The sequence below is a fragment of the Parasteatoda tepidariorum genome, chromosome 11, assembly GCF_982258835.1.
Source record: "Parasteatoda tepidariorum strain Cologne lab strain chromosome 11, Ptep-v5.0, whole genome shotgun sequence".
Classification (NCBI taxonomy): domain Eukaryota; kingdom Metazoa; phylum Arthropoda; class Arachnida; order Araneae; family Theridiidae; genus Parasteatoda; species Parasteatoda tepidariorum.
The window spans coordinates 82,891,014-82,918,336 of NC_141765.1; the positions used below are offsets into that span (position 1 = coordinate 82,891,014).

At 27.1% G+C, this 27,323-nt stretch overlaps 1 protein-coding gene across 5 annotated transcripts in view; it reads right to left on the minus strand.

Annotated features, from left to right (window-relative positions):
• The window catches only part of CenG1A (Centaurin gamma 1A), a 108,186-nt gene extending 81,764 nt beyond the window's left edge, over window positions 1-26,422 (minus strand). For 4 of the 5 annotated variants that reach the window (XM_071187853.2, XM_016063530.4, XM_043045784.3 and 1 more), the window contains exons 1-2: window positions 25,725-26,422; window positions 410-468 (exon numbers count right to left, since the gene is read on the minus strand). In XM_071187853.2, the coding sequence (XP_071043954.1) occupies window positions 410-468; window positions 25,725-25,902 (237 nt within the window). In that variant the 5' untranslated portion in view covers window positions 25,903-26,422. Of the gene's footprint in view, window positions 1-409; window positions 469-2,710; window positions 2,840-25,724 lie in introns of those variants that run through there. The other variant, XM_016063531.5, reaches the window with a different exon arrangement.
• Window positions 26,423-27,323: the final 901 nt, after the last annotated feature.

Sequence of the window (27,323 nt, forward strand, 5' to 3'; positions counted from 1 at the left end):
AGTAGACCACAAACGCTTTTCATTTTCACAAATCTGTGTTGTTGTTTTTTTCGATAGTGACATTTTGCGCCATTTTCATAATAGTCGTAGACAGCGCTGGCTTTAGATAGGCCTAACAGTTATGACTAACAGTTGCAAACTCACAGCAGTTATAAAAATAGCATATTATTCACAATAACGCATCATTTCATATGAAGACGGAGCCTTCGAAAAACAGCCCCTGGCCCACAACAAGCTTATGCGGGAATGCAATACTTTACTTTATAACGTGAGTTTTCCACAGGTCTGAAAAATATTATAAGAGAACGAATTGCTATTCGTTAAACAAACATGCATAAATTTAATCTCCAATTAAGAATTATTTGTAATGCATTCCCGCGTTACAAAAGTAATGGATTACAAAACTCACCAGTCTCAAATCCGGAACAGACCGACTTAGAGTCCATTCTTGACTATTTACAAAGGAATCTGGAATAAAAAGTTACAATGAAAATAAGCTTTGAAAGAAACATAAATTAAAATTAATGTTTTTAAGTTAATAAAATAAAGTACATCGATTCATTAACAGTATTCTGTGAATAAATGAATGATTTTTTTTAAAATTACTTTTTCAAAAATAAAAATATACTAATTCAATGCGTAAATTTTCAAAATAAGAAATTCGACTAAAACATAAAACGGAAACACCGCGGTGAATAAACGAATCTCACAAAAAATGAATAATGTTTCAAATCATATCACTTATAAGGAAACACCTGTATCACTTATAAGGAAACTGTGTATCTGAGAATTTTGTCAAATAATCCATGGTACAGGGGAAATTTCGTCAAATTATTCTCAGTTATTAGGCAACTGAAAAGAGGGATATATTCTTTGATTTTATTTATAAATTTTCCCCCTATTAGTTGAAATGTAAAAAAACAAATCTCATATGTTTACCTGAAATCTTCATACAGGGTGTTCAGTAATTATAGTACTTAATATATATTTTTTTAATCCATGTCAAATATGAATTAAGAGTTTTTGGAGTTGCTTATCATAAAAAAAAATGAAAAAATTTAAGGTTCTAATATAGTATGATCAAAATTTGAAATGATGTAACAACATGACTTAAAAAAAATATCATTCAGATGTAAAAGTTTACGCCCTAAGTATCGAGTTTTTATTAATAATATTATTCGTATCGAGTTATATAATTCATATTGAGTAATATAATTCATATTGAGTCAACTTTCAAGTGTACATTCTACGATGTTTTTTTTTGTTTTGTCTGTTTGAAAAATGATTTTAAAAAAATTTTGTTTTTCAATAAAAGTATCTGAATTTTGCTTTAAAAAATGTTTATCAATTAGTTACTACTTAAGGAATAAAAACGTCCAACTTTTGTAAGAATTAGTATAGATTTTAATCATGAACATTAGAGATGGGTTTGTATCAATGTATCTGATACATTGTTCTTAGAACTTAAAAGTATCAAGTATTTTAAATTAATACATTATGAAATTAACAAGTGCATTTAGTATAAACTAAATTTTAAAAGATTAAGTTGGATAAAACTTATAACAAATGAAAGAATGAAAATTATCTTAAAAATTCAACCTCTAGAAAACAGCACTAAAAAGGTTTGTATCATTTATCAATAACGAATGAATCCAGTAGTAAAAAGTTCTATTCGAACTATTACAAATATCAAGTAACAATAGTAATGAAGTTTTAAACCTACTTCAGAGTAACCGGGGTTCGATTCATGAGCACTTTGGATACATTGAGAATTTTTTGAAAACCGACTGAAGGAATCGGTATTGATACAAATAGAACTGATATCTAAAGCAGCTCTTTTTAGGTATATCTACAGTTTCATTCGTAATGAATTCAATACACTTTATGATTAAATTTTGGTGAAATATTATATAGTTCAATTATATTTTAATTTAATTTTTAAACCTGCAAAGTTATAAAAAGAATTAATGCGAATATTTAATATAAATCTAATTACTAATATTTTTTTATTGGTTGTATTCACAATAGTTTATCAATGAATTCTTTTCTAATTATTTTGACAAAAATTAAGAAACATTTGGTAAGTTTCATGTAATGATTTATTTATTTTATTTTAATCACTCACTTAAATCCTCGATAATTATTATAAAAATTTATGATTGTTATATACTTTTTGTTTCCATGGTCTTATTCTATTTTTATAATTTTACTGGAACTAATATTTGTAATTTAGTGTTCGATTTCAATCAACTGAGGAAAAAATCCGCATTTTAAGTGTATAACAATGAAAACTTTGCTTATAATTTTTCACCCCTTCTATTAATATAAACCTAAATTTACGATCAATATTTATCTGATACAGAAAGTAGCAGGTAACTAATAGCCGAGTGTATCGGTATCAGCTTGTAACTAATACCGAAAAAAATTGATACTCAACTATCTCTAATGAGCATGCAGCAATACAGCACACAACAGCGTATATGTGTTGTTACACATACATATTTTTAAGAAACATTACAGAATTGTGCATCACAGTTAGTAACAAAGAAAAAAAACATAAAGATAAATATCCGCTTTACGTTTTTTGAATAAAAAATGCACTGAAAAATACTATAGATTCATACTGCAGTTACACAGAGTATTTCAAAAATTTATAAAATAAGAAAATGGCTTACAAAAAACGAAAATATTGAAAATTTGAATTTCTTACTTTTCCTATTTCCTCACATGACAGACTAATAAGCTTAGTAACGTTAAATAGAAATAATAAATTAGTCATTGAACTCGCTACCACTAAGATTACCCTACCCCGAATCATACGCCCATTAATCTTTTCTTTCATTCTTAACGTTATCAATACATAAGATAAGATGTTCGTTTACAAGATATTGGCTTTGAGGACGTTTTATGAAGTGTATCAACAAATGTAAAAAGGCAGGGTGAAAGAAAAAGTTAAAGAATGCTTTATTCTGACCTAACAGCAACAAAACTGACGCCACCGTAACTCATTTCCTTTTTAAAACATGAATGAATTCAAAGAACAGGAAAGAACGACAAAAATATTGTAAGTTACCAAGAAAAAAAAAGTAAAAATTATTATTACACTTAACAGAAACAAACTAGAAAGAAAATTGAATAAAATATAATTTTATTTAACAAACATTCTGATAGTAAAACGTCTTTTAAAAAGTAAATTAGAAATCCTGAATGGTTCATTTGACTTTGTCATACATTTCATTCATGTCATATTTCATTTATGTCATACAATAACCATATATTTCAAAACAATTCCTCAAAAATGAATCCAATAAAACTACTCCTCATATGTAAAAATTGGAGAAGATTTGAAGAAAAGAAAATTGTAATTATAGGTTTCTAATTTTTTATTTATTTATTTACAATCTGATTCTTCTACTATCTGATACACTTGTTTTTTTATGCTTTTCTTTACCTATTCCTTTGATTCACATGCTAGATCAAGAATCATAATACGATATTATTCAGTCAGCTTAATGAAAAAGGAACGGTCCGCATAGCAACGGAAAAAATCAAATGAGACTCGGATTTTATTCAATAACGATAAAAGAAGCTCATTGTCCCCGCCTTTCAATTTAACACAAGCTCATAAACTTACTAAAAATACATAGAAATAAATACAATGGCTTAAAAAACATTTGGAGCCCTAATTAAAGCGAAAAATTTCGGAACATCTTTTTTTTTTTAATTTGTTTTCAGACGGAAAAAATTGTGAATTAGCAATTTTTATACATGGTATTCCGTAATTGACCCCCTTAATATACATTTCTAGAGTCCTCGCAAAAAAAATCTGAAAAATATTGATATTTAAAGTTACAAAGTAATATTTAAATGAGGGAAAAGGAAGACGTATGAAAATATAATAACATATGGATATAGAATTATCAAAGGCGATGGTTTTAGTTGACCATATATAATATTTCATAACAATTATCAATATTATTTATTCTGTACTTCATAATATTGATAATTATGTTTCTTACATTTTTGCGAGCAGAAAATAATTTTATCTTCTTTCTTTTTTTAAATTGAAAATATACAATACATAATACAATGAACTCACGTGCTAAATACAACGCACGTGCTTCATCTTAATACTTAGTATCATTTACTACAAAGCGTGGTAAAAGGAAAACTCAAGGAAGACTAGTGAAGTGTGATATTTATTTCAACTATTTATTTATACAAACATAGATTTAGATTTGCTATTTAATTTCATAGAAATTAAAATATTTTTGTTATTACTATAGTTACTATATATACTATAGTTTCTATATATACTATATAGTAATTATATATACTATAGTTTCTTTCGTTTTAAATTAAAAATACACAATATATAAGTCATATAACCCGAAAATGCACGTTTTTCATTTTAATACTTTGTATCATTTACTACAAAGCGTGATAAGAAGAAAGCGTAAAGGCTAGTGAAGTATGATATTTATTTTAATCATTTATTTATAATATATTTCGATGAGCTATTTAATTTAATAGAACTAAAAGTACTTTTGTTAATTAAATATACAGCAAATTTTTGCGAGTATAAAATAATTTTAGCTTTTTCTTAGTAGAAAATACACAATATATAATATAATGAGGTCATATAACCCGAAAGCGCACGTGCTTCAATATTCTGTATCATTTACCACAAAGCGTGGTAAAAAGAAAATTTAAAAACACTAGTGAAGTGTGATGCTTATTTCAACCATTTATTTATAAAAAAGATAGATTTTGATGTGCTATTTAATTTAATGGAACTAAAAATATTTGTACCAATAACTAAAACAATTATATGAATTTTTAGTGAAATTGAAAAGAAGCAATTTTCGAATGGAATATTAATCAGAAAAATCTATTACCAACTAATTTCCTAAAGCAGCGATTTTAAAAATAAAAAATAGTAATCATAAAAGAAAGCATAACTTGGTAAACACCCCCCGATCAAAAAGTCCATTAAAACTTAAAAACAAAAATTACTTTTTAACAACTTACCGCACATTAGGCTTTTTGAAGCAGCAGCTTTAACGACTCAAATCATTACAGTTGCTAAGTATGAAAATAAATAGATATTTTGAGGCTAAAATTGCTACTTTAAGAGTATTCGCATCGCGATAGGGTAAGAAAACCGCGGAAGATGATGGAGTTAAGAATCCAAAGGTATAATTACATTATTGAAACATTTATTTTTAGGGGTATAAAAAAGCATCATTTCTGGGTAAGAGTCCTCATTAAACTGTAGTCGCTGACCCACTGATGTCCAAGCATTGTAATCTAATTTTTTTTTCTCTCCAAAAAATTGCAATCGCTTTAAAGCCTCTAGCGGCTATTTTGTCACGTCTTCCTGTTCTTTAACTCATAATCAACGAAGCCAACATCCTGGCAAATTCAATAAGAGAACTTCCAAAAACAAGCTTTGAAATACAGGTGATTTACTTTAAAAGCTTCATAAGCAAATGGTAACATAATACTAAGTCGATGTTTTTTACTACTTAGCGAACAACGCGTTAGATTTTATTCAAACTTAAAAACAAAAATGGAAAAATAATATTGAGTTATATCACTACTGGCACAGAAGAGAAGTTCAAGATTAGATTTCAAAAAAATATGCCATTCTATATTTGAGTATTACCAGAATTAACTGGTTTTATATCATGCTTCATACCCAATAAGGCATTCATTACAGCGGCAATATATACTGCCCTACAATAATTGAAGAGACACTTTCAGTTTTGGAAATTTCTCGAGGAATACCTAGAGAATTATTTTATAACTTTAGAGGTGTTTAGGTAATGCGATTTCTTATACTTATTAATAAAGTTTAGAGCTTTACAAGGTTTGAGGAAGCGACAATAAATTATGAGGGGAAAAAAGTGTTTTTAAACACTCTATGCCAGAAAATATAGCAATAAACTTGTAACGCGTATGTATAACTTTGGTTATTATACAGAATAATTACTTAAAATTAAGTAAGCCTAGCTTAAATATCTATGGAGATACGGATATGTTTATAAAAATATATATAAAAAAATCTTGTTTTCTTGCTATAACGTTAACAATATTTTATAAAATTAAATAAAATTTCTAGTACAATTTTCAATTGTCAACAAAATTATCATTTTAACGTTGTAATAAAAAAATTGTTAAAAACTGCGCAAGATGTAAGCATTTAAAGTAGTTCCTTCATACTGAGCATGCGTGAATAACAGTAAAAAAATTTTTAACATTATTTTGCTGTGGATCGTATTGGGGAAACTAATGAAAAAAAAACAAAAATCCGATTTGAATATCTTGAAAATTTAAAAAAATTCTAGTAATTTTCTAAGCAGTTTTTGTAAATTCTAAAAGAGAGCCTTAAATGATAAAGGATTCTCCACAAATTTAATTTTTTGTATTATAAAACAAAATTTAATGATAAATGATTTTCCGGACAACAAAACATGATGGTATAAGGAAAGAAAACATATGAAATAAAACATACTATAATAGGGGATGATAATCTATAATGCTGGTATTATTTTTAATAAATCTTGTTTAATACTACAAAGTAAAATTTGTGAAAAGCCTCTCACAATTCAGAGCTTTCTTTTAAAAATTACAAAAACTACTTAGAAAGTTGCAAGAATTTTTTTTAATTTTCAACATATTCAAATCAGACCTTTTTCATAAGTAACCAATTACAACTCAGTACAAAATTATGAAGAAAAAAAATCTTAAACGCTTTCCACGCATGCGCAGTATGAAGGAACTACTTTAAATAAATAATAATTTTGTTAATTATTAAAAAAATTTCCAAAAATTTTGTTTAATTTTATTGAATATTTTTAAGTTATAACAAATAATCATAAGACAAAAAAAATTAGTTTTCTATAAAAATGTCCGCATCTTTCGCATAAAATGAAATTTTATACAATTATTGTCTACAATAACCAAAGTAATCGATACAAGTTACAAGTTAATTGTTATATCTTCTGACATAGGGTGTTCAAAAACACAATTTTCAGTTCATAATTTATTTTCGGTTCATCAAACCTCTGAAAGCTTTAAACTTTATTGATAAGTATGAGAAATCGCATGACCTGAACACCTCGAATTTTATAAATTAATTTTCTAAGTATGTATTTCTTTAGAAATTTAAACAAAATGCCATAAACTGAACGTGTTCTTTTTAGTTCTTGAAGAGTAGTTAGTGTATTAGGAAATATTGATATTTTTTAAACATCGCGATAAGATATTTTTAAAAAAATATCGAGATTATTAACAATAAAAATAATTATGGAGTATTAGAATATTGTGATCGTTATCGGCAAATATGTAAATCGAATACGATAATATCGCAAATATTATCAATAATGATAACGATATAATTGTTGAATACGGTATTATCGTTTGCGCTGATAATTGCATTTGGTAACGAAAGTATTAGTATATTCAGATGTAAACCTGTTGCAAAGCTGAATTCATAAAAGGAATACAACGCTTACAAAATAACCTTCAAATTATTTGTTATTGTATTAGCACGTAAACTGACGAAGACTCATATCAAATTCATTGCACAACAGTGCACGCAATCACGACACTTATATAATTCATTTGAATTAGTTTTTAAAGGGAAAAAAAATATTTGATGAAATTTAATGAATTGCACTTGCCTTAACATATGAACAGTAAAACTTGGCGCAAGAAAGTGGTTAGTGACGGTTTAGTGAATTTCGGAATCAGTTTCTAAAAATATAACAGTTGACCGAAAGAATTTTTTTTTATATAATTACAGCTGACCACAATATGAGTTTAAATCTAAACTGTTAAACGTGTCCAGAATATTGCTTAGCACTGCTTTTTATTATCATAGTTAATACTAAGCTTATACCAAAAATGCAGATTTTTATGATGAAATATAAAAGAGAAAAAATACACTGTTAGAATTTTCATTCTAAAATTAAGGTAAAGTAACCGGCAGCAATCTGTCCAACATTTTTTACCTTTACGGTTTTGAAACCGTTTATAACTAGTGTGGTTTCAAAATCGTAAAAAATAAATTTAACTGGACATATTAAGTTGTGGATGAGTTCTGTTTTATCAACTAAACAGTGGAATGTGGTTTAATTAGTTTATTTACCTATCGTAGATGGGAGATACTAGACTATTTTGTGTTAAGCAGCTTTATTGTGTTGCCATATATGCGTGAATGAGAGTATCGTGTATTCTAATAGTCCACGGTCACAAATTGAGAAGTACAGGGCACTGGAAACTCTTCATGTGTTGAAGGGAATGGAGGAAATGTTGTGGGATCAAAGCTGGGACTCGAACCTCCGATCATGAGATTGACATAATAGCCCTCTCGGCTATAATATGCACACAGCTGTAAAGAACTAAGTAGCTTTAGGTGTACCCACTTGATGCGATAAAATTCTAGTTGTTTGACCGTATTAGGTGAAAGCAAGTAATTAACGGTTTTTCTCACAGCTAACAGTTTGATTATAATCTTTTTTATGGTTATTAAATTGATTTGCTTGAATATGGTAAAATAACAATTTACTGCCGACCGGCCTGTGCAGGGGGCAGGGAACTGTCCTTGCATCAGAAAGGTCCTGGGTTCGAATCCCAGGCAAGGCTTTGATGTTTCTTTTTCTATCTGTGTGTTCTATGTCCTTTCTCCTTTGTGTACACTGTGTGAGAATGTGACCCGTCCTATAAACGGGTTGTGGTTGCGTGAATGGCGTGGCAAAAGTCGAACTCCTGGCCATAGATGGCGTCTCTGAAAAACAGGAACAATCGCACCACCACTGCCTAAACAGGCATGCGACAACAACAACAACAAAAAAAAACAATTTACCAAATTGCTGTTTTGCAATTGCAATTTTTTCGGAGAAATTTCTAACAGTGTAACAAATCTCGCCTATTTTTCTCCGTCCTAATCTTTAAAATAGATATACGCTTTTTTTTTTTATAAATAATAAAGTTTTCACAGAAAAAATTTTAACATTAAAAAATCAGATGAAAATAATAAAAGAGTTATAAATGATTTAAGCTTCTAATTTTAACCTTATTTGTTTTAACTTTATTTTATCATTACTTAAACTTTTTTATTTTCCTTAAAAAAATAGAAGAATTTTATTTCTAAAAAAGCTATTTATTTACTGGAAAGAACAGACAAAGAGAGCTTAAAAACTTCTGGACACAATATGTGAACACTTATTGGACACGGTTATTGGAGTAGCAGTTACGGTAATTGGAATGGTTCATTGAAAAGGAAGGAACGATCTCCGCGGTTCATTGAGTTTATATATCTTGAATACATTAATGACTATTCTAATCATATTTAAGTAACTTTTGCTATAAATTCATTTTGAAACGTTCCACATATCTGATTTTGCTATCATTAATATTATAATTATCGAAAATATAGCGTAATATGTTTCTCAATAAAATAAGTTTTATTAGATTGGTATAATAGTTATAAGAATTTAGTATTTAGAACAGAGTTTATAGAATTATCGAAAATATAGGGCAACATATTTCTCAATGTGTTTTATTAGATTGGTAAAATAATTTTGAGAATTTAGCATTTAGCATAGGGTTTATAGAATTATCAAAAATTTAGCTCAACATATTTCTCAATGTGTTTTACTAGATTGGTAAATTAATTTTGAGAATTTAGCTTTTAATGCAGAGTTAGCAGAAGAATCAGTCATTGATTAAATATGATGCAACACAACTTTTTTAGTAGTACAGACCACCGATTTTGCAACAAAAAAAAAGTGGGGGCTACTAACATCCTAAATACACAAGTAAAAATATAATGACAAATAGACACTTATTCATAATTAGTAAAAGATACTGAACAAGAAAAAAAAATATAATATATTTAAATAAAGAATAAGCTGTTACAACTGCAAGAAAATTTAAAAGCAAGTAATTAAAGTCAAAAAACCTAAATGGGATTTTTGACATTGTTGTTGACATTGTTTTGAGTCACCATGTCCTCCATGAGAGTGGATTGAAACTTAATAGTTTTAGCCTCAAATTATTCTCAACATTCAATTTATTCCTATATTTATTTTTCAAAAAAAAAAAATAATAATAATAATAATTTAGAAGATATGTTTACATAGTTTTGCTGTGGCGTTGCCGTGGGTCTATGGGGTAGAAATCCGCTTGCATATTGTATCTGAGCTCTTTTTTTTTCTCCATATTTTAGCTTATCAGAAAATTAGTTATAAAATCAAAAAGTAGGATCAATTAATTACATAGAAACAGTTAATTTTTAAGGAATTTTCTTTTATAGAAACTAAAATTGAAAATAGGATACATTTGTTGCCCTGTAAGTAGTCTGGGGTTAAGAGGACGCTATACCACAAGAGAAATCTTTGGTGGCAAATTCTCTTTTTCACCTACATAAGTTTTTTTAAAATTTAAAGTTTAGATAAAGTGAGTTCAGGTAACCTAGAGAAAATCACAAAGTTTTAAATGTTGAAAATGTTTTTTTTTTTTTTCAAATTGTTAAAATGCAAATAAATTATGGCGGAATTATTCAGTATTACGGAGTGGAAAAATAATCCTGTAATAACTTGTTTCCATTATGATAGTTTGAAATCTCTTCCGCATTTGAGAAACTTTACGATTTACTCTAGGTTTATCTAAACTCTTTTTTTTTTCTTTCTCTAAACTATAAATTTCATATTACCAATAGAGGTGAAACAGAATTTGCCATGAAGTATTTCTCCCCTGATAGGACATCCTCTTAAGAAAAACTGAGTATCAGACAAAAGAAAAAATATACTCATAAATTATCCAACTTTTCATTTCCAATCAACCGTAAAGAATTGGAAAGAAAAAAAAATATTTTTCTTCAGTGATAAAAAAAAATTAAACAATAAGTTAAAGTGTACACTCGATTTCGCAAGATTTGATGACTATCTAGCAGCCGAATCGTAATTTTACTACCAAAAGAAAAACTGAAGTAAAACAAGGACCTTAAACTAACTACCATATTGGCGAACATTAAATAAAAATCACCATCAAAATCACACAAAAAAAAGTGAAAACAAACTGTCCCACGTATAGAGTTGCGGTAAAATTTATTTCGAACTAATCTTAAAAAATAAACAAAGGAGGTGGGGGAAAAAAAAGAAAACTCATGCATAATAGCTTCAGAATTCATTCAGCCAGAACTCGTGGAAGGCGATCGTAAAATGAAGTAACTAACGTCATCTTCTTGCCCTCTTCACTAAAAGATTCTCTGATTAGGTGGAACTGCTTGGATATCCTTTTGTGCAGTGGAAGAGAAAACAAAAAAATTAGGACCTCCACCGTTGGTTCTCAGTTTAGAATTTATTTTTTTCTCTCTTTTTCAACGGAAAATTTTTTCGAGAAACAACGAAAAGTTTTATTCCAAGTAAAGAAGAATCCAGTTGGTAAAGACATTCCACGTTAAAAAAAAATAATAAATAGTATAATAAAATAAACCTACTAAGATCTCGCTAACACCTGGTATTTTTCATACTGACGTAAAAATAAATAAATATAAATAAAATACCTTTACAGTCAAAACTCGTTTACTTAAAGGTAACAAAGAATAGAAACTCTCAACAGCTAAATTTTAATAAAACAAATTATGTTTCGAATATATATTACATTGCAAATTAGATTAATTCAAGCACTTATTGTTGAGAAAACTTGCTTTCTTTGTGCAATAGAGAAATCTAATTTAGAAAATATTTAAATATTTAAAAATATTTCATATTTATTATACAAGTTTAGGCCTACAATACTTTTTGTTTACATCTTACCGAAAGCACTAAAATTAATGTCACAATCGATATAATCATCAAAATATTAACACTATATCTATTGGTAATAATTAGTAATAAAGGTTGAAAACTGAAGTTTCAGTTTTAAGGCAATTTATAAGAATTTAATATATTATAAGTTTCCGGTTTATAAGAATTTTATATATTAGACACCAGGCTAAAGCAGGTTGCGGGCATTAATGAATTAATACCAAATTATTATTTAAGAATTGATAAAAGAATATAATTTATTAACATTAAAGTAATGATAATAAATTATTAATGAATTATATGAAATTCTTTTGATAACGATTAAATACCAATTACAAAAATGAATTACATATTTCTTTTCCTAAATCATAGAAGAAAAAAAAGTTGAAATAAATAAAATGAATGGTTTATAACGATTTTATAAAGAACCAAAGTTATAAGTTGTATGATTGAGAAAGAAAAAGAAACTTTCAGAAATTATATTTATTTCAGGAAATAAAACTATCGATAAATCATTAGAATCTTAAGTCTAGACAAAGATATAATGCATAAAACTTTGAGAAACCGATGGTAGTATAATGATCCAAAAACCTTTAAAAATGTCACTCTCCAAACTAACTTTTAGTCTGTTACGTAATTTTTCAAATTTACGTTTAACATCGAAGAATTCCCATCAAATCTGTGGGACTCGTGACAACTTTCATATTTTTGACACTCAACTACAACAGACAGACAAGAGAAAGTTTTATAAATTACAAGAACATTTTTACAGCTACAAGCCGAAATACATGACAAACTTTATGAACAAAATTTTTTAATTATTTCGGGAATTATAGTTAAAACAATATTTTAAGGTAGTACAATATTCTAAAAATATATATTAACCCTTTATAGAGCAATTTTTGGGGGGAAGGGGGTATTAACACGGATTTTTTTTAAAAAAAGAAATTTATTTAGTTTACTTAAAATCAGTTAAATTTGCCTTTTTTTTTTTTTTTTGGTTCCTTAAAAAAATATTCATAATGTATTTCAGAAAATTACGGTAGCAAAAATGTAGAACTACGCCTAACACAAATTGCATTAAGAATTCTAATTAATGAAATCAAACGGCGTAATTAACTACGTCTGACACAAATTTTTAAAAAAAATGCCAGTAGAATGCCTCAGATCGGAGAATCCGCATTAACTAAATGAAGGTAAGCCCCGAGGTATTTATTTTATTTAATTTTTTATTATTTCAACTTTCTAATTTGACACAACTACAGCTCCAGCTAGCGGTCGCCAACGAGCGATTATTACATAGAAAATATCTACAAAAATATCAAAGATCAAGTTAAGAAGAAAAATTGGCTTTTTACATGTTTTTTTATTATTTATTTATCATGTTTATTTATTTATTTATTTTATTTTTTATATATATAAGTTATTGAACACAAAAATTGATTTAATTACTCTCTGTATTCCCGTTTTTTCTTTTTTCTTTAAAAACTTGAGACACACTTCGTTTTATTTCGATAATTTTTGTCTTGAGACACTGATTATTAACCAAGAACGAATTATTTACTTTTTGCACAGCTCAGAGTTATAGTGATTTAATAACTATTTTTTTTTAAAAAAAATCATTGATTCGAACTAATTTTGGAAAAAAATGTTTTTATTTTAGCTGTAAAAAATAAAGATTAATTTGAATTCAGCTATAAAAAAAAAAATTTAAATGCAAACTTAAAATCTGGGATTCAAAATCTAACTATTATTAACTATTGATTATAAACATTTTAGATGAATTCCTCATAAGCTGCAGAGATTTGTCTCAGATTTATTCATAATTCAAATAAAGAAGTCAATCATATTACTAAAAAAAAATGAGACAAAGAAAAAGTATAGATAAATCCAGAAAATATTCACTTTATTTTTAAGAGTATTTTAAAAATACTTTAACATTTACCATACTATATTAAAAATTTACAATATTATACTTTTATATACTAGAACTGCAACCCATGCAGTTATAGTAGATAAAATGGTAATTAATTTTTCTTTTTCTTTTATTACATAATGAAAGAACAAGATAAAAAATTGATTATAATCTTAAGGTAATCAATTTTTTTCTCGTTCTTTAATTAAGTATTTTTTAAAGAAACATAAATTGATAAACAATATGTAGTAAAACTTAAATTTAACATATTTTTAAAGAAACCAATTATCAAAAATTTTTAAAAATATATAAATAGAATATTTCGATTTTTTCCCCCCAATAGAATTTATTAATTTAACAATCCTATTGCAGTGCGTATATGTGAAAAATCCTCATATTGATAATTTTAATGATGCTGAATCGGGATCTGCCAGAATAATGTTTGTGCAGAAAATATACGTTTTGTTATCGGATACCATTTACTTCTTTAAAGATGGTCGGGCGCTAATATCCTGTCATTGTTAAATTACTTCACAACCTAATCCTAATTAAATTAGTTCATCAATTGAATATTCATCTGCACTAATTAATTGATTTATTAAAAATGGGCCCACAAGGTATGACAATAATAACGTGTTATGTAAAAGTCTGATATTAAATCAAAAGTTATTCCTAGGGTTTCACTTTTCATTTTGCTCGTAATTTGATTATGTCATTAAAATGTTATCCCTTTTAACTGATTAAAGCCAAAAACTTATTTTCAGGAACGGTTCTATAAATGCATTGCAATTTCATACTAATTATTATTATTTTTTCTAATAAGTTTTCTTTTAAATTCAATACGTTCAGTTTATAACGTGCAGCCAGTTAAGAAATAGTTTTCTGCTCTCTTAAGAAATTAAAAACCTAAATTTGTTTAAACATAATTTTCATTTAGTAAGAATTATTTCTCTTTTTTCCTTGAAATCTTGAGGTTTACATACTTTCTTGAGATTTTTCATTACATCACAAAATTTTAGGAATGTTTCAAATAAAAATACGGGTTTCCATACGGGATTTATTTTAGTAATTGTTCTGTTTATTTTACTGCATTCAACAATGATTTACAAAACATTACTGCAAGATTACGTAATAGGTTAAAATCTTCAAATTATCATCTTTCCCAAATTAACTAATTTCCCATCATCCTCTCTCTGTCTCTTTCCTTCTTCCTAAAAGTATTGATTGAAATGATGTGACAACATTTTAGTTGTATGATTTGATTACATGGATATAAATAATCGGAATCATTTCGGAATAAAAATAGAAGAAAACGATGCAAGGCGCTGATTTTTTTTATCGTTTAAGTAATATTAATATCAATAACTGCAATATGATAGTCAGAAATAAAAAGAACTTTTTATTCCTAACTGACAAGTTAATTGGGGCGTGTATCGCCAAAAAAATCGTTTCAAACGCTTTTTGTTTTTCTTCTTCCTCATCTGTTATGCCAACTTAAGCGCCCCCTAAAGAGATTCTAATAAAAAGCCACAAATTTGTTTTCTCTGTTTATTACATACAGAATGTCCCGTAATCACCAACCTGAATGGATACTTTTGGGATCTTTAAAAAAAATTAATTCGAAAAAGACTACACATTGGGGATGACAAATAATTATTTATGCGAAGGAAAAGAAAAACGATTTTTAAAATCGAACGAATAGGACTAAAAACATCAATAGATGAAATTGGAAAAAATTCCTCAAATCAATTTCCTGTTTTGTTTTTCTTTTTCCTCTCTTAAATATTAATTTGCGACCACTAAAATAAAATTCTCCCTTTCATTTTTAGCAAGAATCCTAAAAAAATATACTAACCCATTACTGGAGGAATAAACTTTTGTTCAACTCATTTCACAATGGATTCTTTTTTTCTTTTTCTTTTTTTAACAGTTATAAGTAACATCATCACACCTCAGGTAATTTCCATGATGAAATGATGAAAAATGTAATGCCGTCGCGTATGACTAAATATTTCATCAAACTAGTTAACAGGTTAAAGGTTATGATTTCAGAACACCATTGTAGAAAATCTATCGCAGTGAAGAAAAGAATTGAAATGGTTAATCTGTTAAAAATTCTTGGCATAAGAAATGCACTCATATTTTGCGCGCTTAAATTTTCCTCTTCTATGAGAAAGTGAACTCGTCGATTAAGCTTTCTCGCCAACTTGTCGTGGTTGAATAATACCTGTAAAATCTCTGAACATTGATTCAGCTCTGATTAAACTTTTACCCCTTCTTTGTCAAGATCCCTCTGATTTGTACTTTTTCCATCAAAATGCCGCCAAAGGTTAGAAAGTCGTAATATTCTTGCTACCTCAGTCTCTCTTTTTTTTTTTTTTTTTTAAATGACGTGAAACTTTTACACAACAATTAGTGCGTTTAATATAACGAAAAAAAGAATTAAATAGTACAAGGTACACAAGTACTAAAAAAAGTTCCGTCTGACAGGGAACTTTACACAATGTGCCCTGATTTCGATCAATCCTTTAAAATGCCTAACCGCTGCAGCTTTAGTCATGAAAGTGATATCTAGGTGTTGTAAGGGGCTATGCGCCGCAAGTTCAAGCCAATCACAACGCCACCTGGTACAAATAAGTGGAGCTATCGCTCTTACTTTAAAAACGATACGAGATAAGGATGAAAGGCAAAAAGTTGAAGAGCATTGTCTATTTAGCAAAAATAGATATTTAGTGAATGCTAAAAATAATGCTTATATCGCACATTTGTTAGTTTGCGATTATACAATGACGTAACCAAATGATCGTACAGAGAAAAAAATATCTCAATAACCTTATTTTAGAACTTCACTTGAACTCTGTACATCGAAAATAAATGTATCTTATTTGACTAGATGTATAGTATAGTTAGCGTTTCGAGCTCCAACTAGATAGAAACGCTTATTAACTTCTAGGTTTTGTACTAGGTGGCGTTGTAGAGGGTCTATTCATTCAGCACTTAACCACTTTACTAATCCTAGACGCTTCTCTTATAACTATGACTGAAGCCATTGTTTGAAAGTTAAATGGGTGGATAGACTTCAGTATACGTATTATTACTCTTAAAATCAGTATTTTCACATTTTTCTTATGAGAATTATAATAATAATTGCTATTTTTAATATTTATATTGATTTGTTTATATTTTATCAAGCATTTTTTTAGAACTTATACAACTAAGACACTCCCCGTGTTCACATTTGTAAGTTGCTGCTATGAGCTATGAAAACTAAATCAAATAATATAACCTTCATACTTATTGAGTTTGCTTTCATAATTTAGATTCAAAAAAATTTTAATTAGTCGAATTAGGAAAAGAAAATAAATTTAGCTATTTTTTCTGAGGCAAAAAAAAAAAAAATGAGTAGCATGATCAGTATTTTCGCAAGAAACGTGCTAATCTAATTGACCTGAAGATGTCGCTCTAGTCAAACGTGACTACAATATTGTTTGTAGACAACATCATTTTTTCCCCTCTCAGAACAAAGTGCTATAAAGTAATTCAATTACCAGTCCATATCACGTTTTAGTAATTCTATAACAATGAGAACAACACTTAGTGTCTGGTGAATAGCAGACACAGCAAACGGAGCTTATTTTTAAGCAAAGAATTCACAGCCGAAGGCATTTTCCGAAACCTTCACTGTTTTTAGAACACTTCATGCTGAGATAGAAAACGCGATTCTCATGTCTAGATTGAGACTCAATACGTTTCGTAAATATTGTTAAAGTATCTTAAATTTTAAAATATTTTTTCTTTTTTAATCTCACCCCAATTTATTTATTCAAGGGAACATTTCTTATAAAGTCAAACGTCGCTATAGTGAACATGGTTTATAGTGAACTCCCGGATATAGTGAACGAAATGGTCGCTTCCGTGCCTTGCTATACACATATAATATTATTTTTTGGGGGATATAGTGAACCAAAAAAACAGAGGAAATTGGATATAATGAACTTTTTTCTGTCTTCGACAATTTTTTTTCCCTTCATTTTTTGGTAGCTTTGAAATTTCTACATAAAATATATATACCGATTTTTAAAATCATCTATTGAGTGGAATCAGCCATAACCATTTTTTCTTGTTTGCTTCTTCTATCTCAGTTTCTCATCCCTAAATAAAGGCCATCCCTAATTTTTTTGTACGCAAGACGAAGAGTAATAAAAAATAAAATATTTTCAACTATTTATTTCAAATATAATTTTAAATTTATGACTGTTTTAAAGTATAAATATTTTATGTAAGTATAAATAATAATTGTTCGCAATTGTATATTACATTAATTAAAAAAACATAATAACTAAAAATTTAATAATTCATTAATTATTACTAGTTCTTTACAAGCGGTTGCATTAGTTGCAAGCACAAATGGTTTTAGTTCAGTGGAAAACTTGTACCAGATGTAAAAGATTCAGGTTGTGCTTTTATAATTAAAAATAAGTTAAGCATTGTGGGTAATTAAGTTTTTACCAATACGCCATTTAAAAGCCTTTAATAATTGTTCTTGAAATTATGGTTCTAAATCTATTATTATGCATTTTCAAAAACTGACATAAACCGATCAACAGAAAGAAAATTTAACAATTCTTTGCCCAATATTATTGAAAATATAGAAACCCAGGTTTTATTTCATTGCTAGTTAATATTAATAAATGCATAATTAATAAAGATAAAATGTTATCAATGCAAGCATTAAAAAAACGAATACGAGAAATGATAACTTACACATAACAGTACAAAAAGGATCAATATATTTAAAAAAAAACATAATGGATCATTATCATTAGCGGCCAAGTTATTCACAAGGCTCATTACCTGCAAATATCAAAATAGAAATCAAAGCTTAAAAGAAAAAAACATCACAAAAGTACAAAACAATGTTCATTAAGGAATAAACAATTATTGTATGATATTTTCAAGTTCAGAACTGGTTTTCTAAAGCGGTAATTCCTGTAAGAAATTTTCATAACATTATAAGACAATTAAGCAGTCTACGTTTTACTACTTCCGCGTCTTCTTTTCTAAGAAGCGGGAATCACTTTTTTTTATTTATTCTTTTGAAGGTTACCTACTTATTAATTTACTTCCGCACAGTTTTGAAACAAATGTATTACAATGAAATAACCAATAATTGTTTTTTGTTTCTTTTAAAGAATCATTATTTTTTACATTTAAATTATCAATAGCATATAGTTATATTAATGAAATAATCGAATAACAAAAGCACACTGTTAACAGTTAAATAAATCGTTTTGAAAAGGTATGACATACCATTTATAAAGAGGGGGCGATAACAAACTATGTAAACATTAATTATATACATAAATTATATATATATATGTATATATATATATTAATTATATATATTTATTGCATGAGAGCAGTCGATTAAAACATAAAATCACGTGGTGACCACTGTCCATCAAAATAATATCTATATGAATGCAAGCTAAAGAAAAAACAGAACATCCACTAAAAAAAGGGCGGGGGAAAAAAGAAAAATGGAAATATGACTTAAAAAATAAAAGGAAGAAATTTTTACCACAGAGGCTTTCTAACTAGGAAGTGGTAGCAAAATCGAGAGGATAAAATATGTTAAAATACTTCATGGCTACTACAATGTATAAAAAATTAAAAAATGATCACACATCAAAGCATAAGATCTACAAAAGGTAAACTATTAGACTGAAATAAAAAGGAAATCAAAGAAATTCTCATTTATCATAAAATAGTTTTTTTTTTTTTTTCTTTTCTCTCAAAGTCGATCGGAACTTTCAAGTATGCTGTGTTCTATTATTAACGATGTATCATGATCAAAAGAAAAAAGATTCAACTGATTTAAGAAAAAGAAGAAGAAAAAGTTGATTTAAACTAAATAGTTGATTTTTAAAATATATCATAGATTTAAGTAGAAAATATTTTCCTGAAGTCTATTCCTTTGATATTGAAGATTTTTATAGAGAGAAATAATGCCTTAATTATTATTTGATATTTAAAATCGAATAATAAAAAAATTAGTAGCAAATGAAGATTTTTGTAATGTGAAACTTTTAAATTATTATTTACCATTAGTTGTATGAAAAACTATTTTGTTGCTCTTACAACTAAATATATATATATATATATATATATATATATATATATATATATATATATATATATATATATATATATATATATATATATACATATATATATATATATATATTGTATATATATTTCAAACATATTTATTTAGCTCGATGTTTATTTAAACACACACAAAAAAAAACAAAAAAAATTTATAAATAGGTAGTTGGTAATCATAAATAATTAAAATAGGCTTGTTCCTCCAAGCGTAATTTAGAATAATTGATTTTTTTCTCCTTTTTTGTTTCTCAATTTAAAATAATTTATTCTCTATTCGTAATCTAAAAGTCAAATTGAGACTTTGACATAAAGAATGCTGAGCTTAAACTAAATAACTATGATTAGTTTTTTTCTTTAAGTTTTTTTTTTTTTTTTTTTACTCAGTGATTAGTTTGTAATAATGATATAATAATTTAAACCGTTTAAGTAAGAAATATGAAGTATTTAAGGTATAATAATGTTTTTAGATAATATTAAGCATTACTTAATGTTTTGATTAGTAAATGAGAAAAAAAAAATTCAGAATTTTTTTTTTTTTTTTTTTAGGATAATCATGACTTTTGCCAACCATAATTAACATGCATTGTTTTATAATTTTTAGAATAACAGTTTTAATAAAAATATTAATAAAATATTTTCTTTTTAAAAATGCTTGAAAAAATTAATTTCTATAGTTAAAAAGTTTTTAGCAGCAGAAAAAGTGGTGAACATATAATTTCAAAAAGGAAATTTTAAATCATCCCCCCCTTTTTTTTAAGATAACCTTAACCCTGATGTTAGAAGCTTCTTAACAAGACTTCAACAAAAAAATAATAACAATAATAAATAAATATTTATATATAACGACCTTAAGTATCATGCTTTTGTCAGAATTTTAGAGCTTAAAAACTTTTATAACCATTTTTTTAAATTCTTCTGTGTTAAAGGGACTACTGAAAATTTGTACATCTTAGTTCTCTCTCTCTGCTGACCAGGTGGACGAGTGGTTAGCGTGCCTGACTGCGGAGCCGATGGTTGCGGGTTCGAATCCCGCTCAGGGCATGATGTGTGTCCTTTGTATGTCCTTTCTGAATGTTGTGTGAATGTAACCCGCCCCATAAACGCGACGCTACTCCACCGCCGTGGCTTAGCCGTAGGTGCTTACTGGGTAACGATAAGAGAGTAACAATTTCGGCATTTCTGAGGCCAATGGGAAATAGACGGCCCGGCATTAACCAAAAAAAGAATACTCTTTCTAAATTCAGCCTTTAAACAAAAATAATAATAAAATTTTACTAGCTGGATTTGCTGCAAAATTACACAATTTACTAATTTACACAAAACTAAGATCAACTGTAAAATTGACAATTTTTATTTATAACTGATTTTCATTATCAATCTACATATTTATAAGTTTGCAGTTCGCATATAACATTAGACTCATAATTCTAGAACTTTGCTTAACACTATAAGAAATAAATAACAATCCATAGCTACTACGCCAAAATTTTAAATAATAATAATAGATGTTATTATTTGGTATAGAAAATAAAAAGAAAAGTGAGACAGGGAAGAACTGTAACTATTTTTTAATACTTTTCCACAATCATGCCATCTCAAATTTTAGGACACAATATATTTGACTCACAATATAATATTAATAATTTTGAATAATTGTAAAGCAACTTAAGAGTATGTATCGGCAAAGATATAGCTCAAATAAAATGAGGCTTTTCCATTAAAATGAAAAAGAAAAAATTTGAATTTGAAAACTATAAATAAATCTATATTATGAAGGTTCTTTCTAATTTTTCAGAAAAATCTTTAAAAAAATTATTGTTAAATAATATGATAAGCATTTTTGATTTAGAAATTTAATGCTACGCTTTCACTTACAGAATTTATTTCAAAACATAAATTTTTATTTTAACATAAAAAAATGTATTTTTGATTGATGGCGTTAAAATCTGTTAAAAGAAATAAATCAATTACCAAATTTTTTGAAAACTATTGTTCAATAAAGTAAGTTTAATAATGAAATAAGAAAGAAATGAAATAAATAAGAAAGAATAAAAGTAAAAATAAAATGACTGACTTACACTATAAGATGTACAGGGGTGATTGTGAGCCTAAGTCAAAATTCCAGAAAATTTCTTGAGTTTAAAAAAAAAAAAAAAAACAGTTTAAATTGAAAAAGTAGAAAAAAATTTAAACAAGGTTTTTTTCCTTTCTCTCAATATTTCTTAGTTTGTTTAAAATATATTTAAAATTTTACACATACCTATGATGACCAGGTGAAGTAATTGAAATTTACAAATATGTCTTTCGTTCTTGAGTTTATGATTATAATAACTATTACCTGATAAAAAATTTATATTACTCATGAATATAAGCTTATAAAGTATCTCTGGCTCTCCTTTACAAAAAAAAAATAATAATAAACTGTGTTTTTAAGTTCCACCTTTGAGCTTTTAAGTTCCACCTTTAGCGAAAAATTCGGAAATCCGGACTTTTTCCAGAGCACAATCAGCCCTGGATGTATATATAATGGATCAAAAAGCAAGCTATGTTTTTAATTGACTGAACTACTCAGTATTAACTAGGTTTTAAATAGTTTTAACTTCGACAGTTTAATTAAATCAGTTAGGGCTTTTATTATGTTATGTTTTTTTTTCTTTTGTGTATTCCTTTATTTATGTGTACATGAACCATCCCACCCACACCGTTCACTTGATCACCCCATAAAAATGTCCACACTCCCAGTAAACATCAATTTGTACTTTAAACCCTTTCATATTGCAAACAGAACTACTGTTTATTGATCTAAAAGTGCTCCTATACTTAGTGCTTTGCTACATTGCCAATGAATTGTGCATTGAACAATGCTAACTATTTCAGTAATACACAATATTTCTGAATCTCCAAATAAATAAATAAACAATCAATACTTTTAAATCTGGTTCACTGGATTTTTATAAGTTACATATACCAAGCTTTAGTTGTGAGATTTTAAGAATAAATTAAACATACCAGTTCAGTGTTGGAATTAGACCCTCAGTAGTGCGAATTATAAAACTCTTCTTTTAATTAAATCATATGAGCAAATTCATATTTTATAAACAGAGTGTAAGCACTTATATTAATACTATACACAAACATGCAAGTAACGCTCACTTTTTTTAGCAGTACAAATCAATTTCCTATTCTCTTCATATTCAAGAACAAAACAAAGAACAAAGAACTACAGGATAAATATTAAAAGTAGCAGTAGATACTGCTAATAGCAAAACTAACAAGTGTATAGGAATACTGAAATTTGACTCGAACCACCATAAAATAATTATTGTTGATCCCCCAGATCCAACAATCAAAATAAAAGGATGTTATAGGATTTTTTGCTACCTATTTCAGAAAAGAATTTCTGCTTAACAATGAAATAGTATAAATTCATTTTAAACCGAACATAGTAACAGTTTAGTTCAAACCTTTCTTGGGCGTAAAAATAGCAAAATATAGAAAATGAACTTTGAAATTGAATATATATATATATACCCAGAAGTAAAACTAAGGTATCAAAATACATTAATTTTATGAAAACAATTTATAATTGCAAATCACATTTAGTTCATGTTTATGATTAGACTTTCCGTAACCATTATAGGGATGTTGTGATGTGATAAAATGGAAAATTGTCTCTAAATATTAATTATTTTCCGGCAAACTATTCTATTTAGGTTGCAAAAAAAACTTGACGAAACTTAGAATACAATCACCTATGACAACAAAATAATTAGCACGGTATCATGTTTTTGACTTATTTTTTTTTAAGAATACTTTGAAAACTTTCATTTTATAATTAGTTGCATATTATAAATGTGAATATAATTGTAATATTATTGAAAACAAATCCTAACAATACATTTGAAACATGCAAATGCATGATTCAAAATGGAATAGAAGTGTGACATTATTAACAACTAAAAAATAAGTGAATCACAAAATTAATTTCACTATTTTTTTAAGAAAAAAAAAACTTTTAAAAGCATGAAAAAGTAATTTCTTTTAAAAACTTTTATTTACTTTTAGCATTTAAATCCAATTTTTATAACACTAAAAATATATATATATACTTTTAAAAGCATGTTAAAGGGTGATAATATTTAATACTTCAGAATTTTTTTTTTTTTCTTTTTTGTTCATAGTCATAGTTTGCCTTTACTCGATTGATGTTTATGTGTGCGAAACAACTCCATCAAAGCTTAATAGGTACTTCATTATTAAAAACAATTAATACTTGGTATTTCTTTGTTAGTCATACTTAATACTTCTGATTCATACTTAAAATAAAAGTGTTGAGATATAATGTGGTAACGTTTTTATTTTCAACAGATTAACTAATAATAGGTTATTTTCATTCATTTTCATTACTTTAAATTTGATAAGGATGTTTGGGTCTGAAAAAGTTTCATTCAGCCATGTATTTCATATATTAATATATCTGGTAGAGCATGTAAAAATTTTGTGATTTTTTTTAAGTCCTGTTGTGTCACTTTCTTTTAAAAATGCCAATTCAAGAAAACTTCATCAAGAACTAAATTTACAAAATTATCCAAAGTATTTTCATGAAACATAAAACATTAATTTGAACATTCATTAATTATTCTATAATCTCAAGCAAATAAACTTTATATGATATTTAAAGAAGAATTTTATCACTTTTGATACCTTTAAGTCAAATCAATATACTCATTAATAACATACATACTAATTTTAACAATCAATTGCAACATTATATGTAATGCAAATTATCACTTTGAAAAAAAAAAATTAGAAATAGAATAATGAAAATAAATGGTAAAAGGATATGCACTAGAGCAGTAAGGTTATTAGAATTAAACTATTATAGTTTGTTTCAATATTATATTGCTTCATAACTATTTAAATTTTTTATACATTAAACTAAACATATTTATACTAAAACTTAAGATTGGTAACAGAAATTTTTACTTAATTAAGTAAATTATTTAAATCAAGTATCACTTATATATGACACTAAATGATATTGATTTCTCAGTTTAAGATCAATCTAATATTAAGAGATGTAAATCAAATATGATCATGCCTATCACCAGTCATTATATAAGCAAGTAAAAGTATTTCATTAAAATCAGCATAATATATCTAGAATATTGGACACAATCAATAGAAACTTACATTTAAACATTTACCATAAGTTAAAATATAAAAATTGTCTTTAAATTAAGTTGTACAGGGATGACAATGGTTTCTAATCAAGCAATGGGAGTAACAAAACTGTTGTTTTTTAATAATGTATCTTATGGAAAAATAGAGATATGTTTTTTATGTTCCTGTACTCCCACAGCATATAAAAATTTATCTATCTCATATTGTAGAAATATAATGTACATTTATTGCAATTTCTTAAATTTATAGAGCTGGATAATTGAGAAAATTACAATATGTCTAAATTTTCAATTCGAGCCCATATTTTTTATTTCAGTTTTTTTCTCTTTTTACATTACATTTTTCAATTCAGGGCACTGGCATCTTAATTGCAAGATTCTCTTTACATTTGGGGTAAACGTTTTATTGATAAGTATTTTAAACCTTTTAATGGAACTGTCACAGAATTTCCGATGCTTTTAAGGATTCATCCATTTATAAAAACTGGATATCTTTTATTTATTTGCATCATTTTTATAAACAAGCGGAGAACTTGATTCTATAAACATAGCAAACATCAAATCAAGGATGAATTACCTATACATATATATTAAAGAATGATTTTTTTGAAAATAAATTAACAAATCTTGATTACATACCTTCGATGCAAACAACGTGTTCTCTAATTTGTTGAGCTAGCAAAGGATCAGGCATAAGTTCTAAATGATCATAAATTGCATAGATGCTAGGATGAACACTTTCAAATCTTTGAATTTCTTGTCTAATGGCAAGAGAATTGCTGTAATATGGTTGTGGTACATGACCTCGATTATTCATTTTTAGATCATTTTCTTCGTCAGCTGCAAACGCATATATCCATTCTTGCTATATAAAGTCAGACATTTGACAGATCACACCGCAATACTGCGATGATTACAAACTTCTCGATCATAACACAACACAATAATGATGGCTTAGATTTGAGTATGCGCATGCGTGAAAAAAAAGGAATCGTGTAGGGATATAGGCAGGGCTTCCACCTCGCGTCACATAATTCTCCCTTTCCTAAGTCATGAACTTTCCCTTTTCTCTAGCTTTCGCAAAATGATTCCCTTCAATTTTTCCCTATAATAATTAATTGTACTTATCAATATTTAATCGTTACATCACCTCTATAAATTAATTCGATCGACGATCAATCCAACAAAGTTTGTTTTTTTTTCATCAAGGATCAAAGTTTCGTGAAAGAATGTTTTAGAGTTTTTATTATCAAACTTTACAGTACGAAAGATTAATATTTTTTCAACTTACGCAGCAAGATCTCTTAGTAGAGAAAAATCGCCGGGTATTCTGGTCTGGTCTGGTCTGTTTAGTCTAGCTGGGCTCCTGAGACCAATAATGGCCCTTTCGTCGGGTATTCCAAAACACGAGAATAATTTATAGTCAATCAAATATCAGCGATGCAATAGACCTCATAATTCACCAAAAAATATGCTTCGATTAAATTACATTCAAAAATTATTTCATTTATAAATTTTACTTTAATTCATATAAAGAAAGATATTTAGATATTTTTTGAAAGATATTTAGATATTTAAATAATAGTGGTTGCATATTAAGAAAAAATTATAAACAGCGAAAAGTAAATAAACTATATAGAGAGGTTTTTTTTTTCCATTCAATATGATGCTAATGTATTAGAAATTTTTAAAAAAAATCTGACATATACGCAAATAACTTCGATAATGTACTACATACAATTCTTTGGTTTAGTTGAAATTTGGGGAGGTTGTTGAGCTCAATGTTTGCGGATGATTTTTAATGGAAATATTACGTCATCAAGCATAATTCATAGATAAGTTTTTTTTTTCTTCATAAAATTTATTTTATAACCTATTTCAAACATAGCTCCCAGAATTTTGTTAACACAAAAATTTACTTGGGATTCAACGCTGCGGGAGTTACAAATTTTCTAAATAGTTTACTCTGCCGTTATCTTGAGCTTTCAAACATTACGTTGCATTTTATTTAGATGGGAATTAGTACATTATTAAAAAAAAATTATTCGAGCTGCAAAAAATAGCAAAAAAAAAGAGAGCTTCATATTCTATAAGTTAGTAGGAAAAAAAGCAATGATGTACCTACATGACTTCTAAAAATAATAACTTTGGAAATACTAGTTTGTTTGTTTTTTCAAAAGCAGTAACCTTATTTAAAGTGTTTTTCTCGAGAAATATCGAATTAATTTATTATGAAAT